This window comes from Mastigoproctus giganteus, chromosome 5 (genome assembly GCF_048544385.1).
Source record: "Mastigoproctus giganteus isolate SK-2022 chromosome 5, ASM4854438v1, whole genome shotgun sequence".
Classification (NCBI taxonomy): Eukaryota; Metazoa; Arthropoda; class Arachnida; order Uropygi; family Thelyphonidae; genus Mastigoproctus; species Mastigoproctus giganteus.
The window spans coordinates 23,031,918-23,037,917 of record NC_143579.1 but is presented as its reverse complement, the minus strand read 5'-3'; the positions used below and the strand labels follow the sequence as shown (position 1 = coordinate 23,037,917).

The 6,000-nt window shown below is 33.5% G+C and overlaps 1 protein-coding gene across 1 annotated transcript in view; it reads left to right on the top strand.

Moving 5' to 3' along the window:
• Nucleotides 1-4,329: 4,329 nt before the first annotated feature.
• The window catches only part of LOC150085237 (lachesin-like), a 235,496-nt gene continuing 233,825 nt past the window's right edge, over nt 4,330-6,000 (top strand). The window contains exon 1 of the mRNA XM_090373107.1: nt 4,330-4,765. Within this exon, the coding sequence (XP_090229233.1) occupies nt 4,630-4,765 (136 nt within the window). The 5' untranslated portion in view covers nt 4,330-4,629. The remainder of the gene's footprint in view (nt 4,766-6,000) is intronic.

Genomic DNA, 6,000 nt, shown 5'->3' with positions numbered 1-6,000 from the left:
GCAAAAAAAAAAAAAAAAAAAATGGGGGGAAACTTTTTCGAAAGTGTTTGGAGGCAACGGGAAAAAATGAATATCAGTCGGTGTTTGCATAAGTGCATGCATCAAATGGATTTATTGAAACAGAATTTTAAAGAAGAAAATCACGTCTTCCAGAGTACCTTCTGCGATTTCTACGTGTCGAGAAAAGTCCACTGTATTATTCATAAAGTGGCTACAATGGTGATGAAACTATTCTGTGTTACAATAAGCGCGCGCTACTTTCGAAGATACGCAAATACGAAACTTATTTAAGCAAGGGTCAAAGGCCGACATGCACAGAAATTGTGACGTTTTTATTCAGGAAACACACCCACAGCAATCGGGAATTTCGGCAGAGGCAAATGAGCTGTAGCTTGACTAGTGGTAAGTAGGAATATTTTATCTTCGTGTTCTTCTGCGTTTAATGAAAACAAATGGATGCAGCAATGCAAAAATTCTTATTCTATTTTCAATCCAAACCACCCAATGACTTAAGCCTGACTATACAACAGCTTCATAAACTCCACCACCCTCTTAAAGTTTAATATTTCCTTGATAACGCACTTTATACTCAAATTTACGTCACCTAGATACACTATTTCATTATCCTGTAAAATTAATATAATATTGCGTCATTGTTATGCAACATTAGAGTGATATTGCATCACCGTTCTATAATATTATATTGGTGTTGCATTATCTTGTTTTGAAAACAAGTGCATGCAGCAATGCTAATTCCTTATTCTATTTTCAATCCAAAACATCTCTTTGACATCAGCAGCAACCTCATAAACTGTGCCACTCTCTTAAAGTTTAATATTTCCTGGATACCTCACTCTATAGGTGAAATTGCACCATTTCATCATCTTGTAAAAAATAATGTAATATTACATTATTTTTTACAAGATGCAATACCACTTTAATATTCTGCAATATTAAAGTGGTATTGCATCACCGTGCTGCAATGCTAGACTGGTATTGCGTCACCGTTCTGTAATATTAGATTGGTGTTGCATTGTCTTATTTTGAAAACAAATGGATGCAGCAATGCTAACTTCTTATTCTATTTTCAATCCAAAACACCTCTTTGACTCAAGATTAACTATACAGTGGCAGCCTCATAAACTGCATCTCCCACTTAAAGTTTAATATTTCATTGATAAAATTGCGTCATCTCGAGACACTATTTCATCACCCTGTAAAACTAATGTTTTACATTAGTAAACGCTGTAAAATTAATATTTTACATTAGTTTTACAGGGTTTCATTATCATTATGTAATATTAGAGTGGTATTGCAAAGAAATGCTGGAATATTAGAATGGTATTGCATCGTAATGCTACAATTTAGAGTGGTATGCATCACTTTTCTGTAATATTAGATTGGTCTTGCATTATCTTGTTTTGAAAACAAATGGATGCAGCAATGCTACTTCCTTATTCTGTTTTCAGTCCAAAACACCTCTTTGACTTAAGACTAACTATACAACTGCAGTCTCATAAACTGTACCACCCTCTTAAAGTTTAATATTTCCTTAATAACTCACTCTATACTCAAAATTACATAATCTCAAGACACCATTTCATCATCCTGTAAAACTAATGCAATATTGCAGTCGTATTGCATCATGATGCAATATTAGAGTGATATTGCATCGCCGTTCTGTAACATTAGATTGGTGTTGCATTATTTTGTTTTGAAAACAAGTGTATACAGCAATGATAATTCCTTATTCTATTTTCAATCCAAAACACCTCTTTGACTAAAGACTAACTATACAGCAGTAGCCTCATAAACCGCACTCTCTTAAAGTTTCATATTTCCTTGATAACTCGCTCTATAGCAAAATTACGTTATCTCAAGACACTATTTCATCATTCTGTAAAACTAATGTAACATTACATCATTATTCTTCAATATTAGAGTGATATTGCATCACCGTTCTGTAATATTAGATTGGTGTTGCATTATTTTGTTTAGAAACTTTAGACCAGAGAAGTTCCTGCTAGAAAATTTCATGCTGATTCTTTACTACTTTCTGAACAATTTTCTATCTTTGTCTGTCTATCTTGAATATATAAACAAAATAGACCTCTTTTTTTTATTATAGAAACTATTCCTACATCCAGTTGTTATGCTGATGAAATCATCCTTAGACCTTGAGATGATTCATTGGACTTGAAAAGTACTAGCTTTCCTAATCTATAAAGGAGGAACTAAAGAGATGGGGGGGGGGGAATTACAGCCCGAAGAGCTTGACCTCTGTCATAAGCAAGATCATGGTGTACAGTTATGAACACAGAACCACCATGATAACAATGGGTATGTGAAAAGGTATTGTTTTGAATGACATGATTAATTACTTTGATAAGGTTAAAAACATTGTTGATACGATCCCCAAAGGGGGTTTATAAAGAGGGGGTTTATAAAGTCGCCACCAATAAGTTTCATATACTACTTGTCTCTTCGGTTATACTTGGGGGAACAATCAATAATTTCATTGACGCGTAGCTTGGAAGCTTAACAATAGATGGCAGTGCACATAGAGCGCATGTAAAATCATTCTCTGTAGTTAAAAATCGTTAATAATTCGAGTGTTGGGCAGGTAGTTCACTGGATTAAGTTACTTCCCAGAGTGACTGAGGCAGAAAGTTTGGGAGAGTTAAAGATAGATGTGGTTAGTCACTTTTTGTCATAGAAAAGTACAATTGATATTTTTTAAGTATAGAAAAAGTTCAATCATTTGGCTATGGAAATACTAGACCTCCGTGGCAGGCTACATCGCTCTCTAATACTCATTTGGAGTAGTCTGGATTCGCCTTTCGGCAGAGTCTGGAGGAATTTCTAAAAGTACTCTTCAATCGTAGTTGTAGGTAGATCTCAGGTGAAGGGTGTAGGATTTTTCGCGTGAGTTATTCTATATAGCTCTATATGTACGAAATTATATGTTGTTCCCGCAAGTATAACCAAATATATGAACAATTGCATGGATTCAGTGACTTTTGTATAAATTTTAAAATAAGCAAAAAAAAAAAAAAAAAAAAAAATGGAATTACAAGGAAAATTCTTAAATGAGTCAGGGGCTTAAGGATAGGAGTTAGAGAGTGGTCACAAGTTGGCATTCTTCAGAGCGGCCAGTGATAAAATGGAGTCCCTCAGGGATCAATACTCAAACTCTTCTGGGCAGCAAAGGGGATGATTTTTCAGCTGTTTATTAACGTTTATGTGTCATATAAACAGAAAATTAAATAATATACACACTCATTTTAACATAAATCTAAATACATTCGTACTATTTTAAAAATACTTATACGTCCTTGTATCTGCTACTTGGAAAAAAAAATCTGAATTGTTAACTTAAAATAATTGTAAAGAATTTATAGAAAAAGATAATTTCTTTACGATTTTTAAATTAAATTTCATTTTGTTTTCCAGTTTCTTCGATAAAATAAAAAAAAAACCATCCCAAAGTTAAAAAGAGAAAGATAAATTTATTTTAATTAAACTTGGAAACGTATTAATTGTAAATTAAACTTCAAATGGATAGAACAATGAACATTTTATATTTAATGCTATTTTAAGCAAAAGAAAGATCGAAGAAGAAAAAAAAAGTCTTTCTCTTTCCGTTCATTATTTTAACCTTTTGTTTGTGCTCCCTCGAAAGAAAGAAGAAATCTCCAGTAGATGATAAAGCGATGGAAATAGAGGCTGTTAATTGATAGATGCAGGTTTGAACAAACATACAAGGTTGCCGATGTGGGCCTTCCAGCGCAGCAACTGGGCATTCTGTTTACATTACTCGCAGCTATTCGATTTGTTCATAGCATCTTCGCCAGGAGCTACAACCATGGACGTGTGTAGAATGGAATCTAATCGACAAAGACATAATTATTGTACGTGGGCGAAAGCAGAAAGAATGAGAAAACTACTTAAGTGAATAATTTCACTTATTTCTTTTCAAATTCTTCCTTTTCTTCGTTTCTAACTACCTTCATTTAGACCCACACTTCCTCTCTGAGTCTTATTTGGGTTTTGCCAAAACATATTTACAAATTTTACTTCATTTTCTACTTCCCATTCGCATTTCCTAGACAAAGCTATTGAGCAGTTACTACCGGCGAGTGAAATTTGGCTAGTATGTGTAAGTGCGCGAGCGGTTCGACATTTCTTTACCTTCATATGCGATGCTCCAACATTGGCTACCAGCCAACAAGCAGCAAAATCGGCTACTGCTACCTGATTACCGCTAGAGGGCACCACTTGATTCCTCCAACTCTCTCTGGTATGTATCGGTAAGCTGCTTCAGCCGTGGTGAACGAGGGGCACAGCCGCGTGTTTTCATTCTAATCGTACTTCGAGCGTCGCTGCGCCGGTCCTTTGGAGGTGTAACCGTGTTCTGTGACAAAATTAGAGATCCCGACATCTAATGTGTCGCATCGGAAGTGTAGACTAGCTAAGGATCAAACGACTGATGATGTGATTCCTCCAATGAGCTGATGTAGCTGATTGAGATACCAGCACACAGGATATTTACAACTGTGTGTGAGGCACATTTGATCTACTAAGCCGGAACAACCCTCCCCCCCCTACGTTTCTCAGAGTGTCTGCCGGATGAGCAGAGGCAGGCACATGGCTCAAGGCTTTATGTGGATCGGCTTCAGGATGCGTTCAAGTAATCGCAATAGAGCATCACTATTTTGGATGCTTATATGTCCACCGATCTTCATCTCTCTAGTCAATGGAAAAGGTAAGAAGTACTCTCCTTAAATCTCCTTGCGAAAGTTATGCAAAGTCTCAAGAGATAGCACTAAATCAGTCACACTTCTTTATTCATTAAAACATCCCCAGATGAAAATCAATTCTTCAATCACGTGACATTTAGTCACTCACAGTTAAGAAATGGTTTGTTCCTTATTTCTTATTTCAAAGATAACTTCTGGAAAAAGTCAAAAGTTTTTAAGAATTTCCTCAATATAATAAAGAGTTACAAAATATGATATAAGAAATAATCTATTTTTAAAATTAAATAGAAAAATAAATCATTAATTAATTAACAGACAGTATATCTTTTACATTCAAGGGCATGCTGGGATATTGTAACCGGAAGTTATTATTTTAATTTCCTCTTTTTCATTTCTATTATCTCTAAGGTATCTTTCAGACTTCTTTCTGTTCGGTGGTATTCTTTATTTTATATGAAATTTTAATGTTAATTAATAGATATTTTTAATTGATAAATCCAATTAATTGATATTAAAAATATAAATTAATCGGATATAAAATGAACCAGTAGAAAAGAAAAATAAATATTTAGTTTGGAAATGATCGTTGTTATGACAACAGAACATTTTAGAGTCACACATTTCTCTTATGACAAATTCAAAGAGCCTAAAATGTATTGAGTGTTGAAAAGTGTGTTTTATGGATGTTTAGCTGATTAAAATCAATTATAAAAATTTCTATATTAGTATTAATTACAGAATAAGTACAATATTCACAAATTAGTAAAATAAATCTTATATTGGTGTAAAAAAAGGTAAGTGATAAGCACAAATATTCCCGAACTGTCCATATAACAGCCATTTCACTAGGTGATGTTGAACAATTTCCTGAGGAATAAAATTTAAAAATTCAATTAATTAATGGGATCTTTATTACACAAAGCAGTAACCTTTAGCCTTTTAATTACCAGTCAAAGCGAAATTTCATGACGCTAGTTTCAGTCTTTGTTTTCGCTCGACAATTAATTATTCTCTTAATCAATAATTCGTTTCATAAATAATTTTTACATTAACTCCCTAAAGAAGTTGAGTAATAAATTGTAATAGTGTTTACTTAATTTTCTTCAGAAATAATCTATTTATTTACTTGATATTCATAAATAAATTAATAGAAATTTCTGACTAAAACAATGTCACATCAGACTAATTTCTACGAATATTGTTTGTTTTGATGTTTAATCTAGTTTAATCCTTCATATTT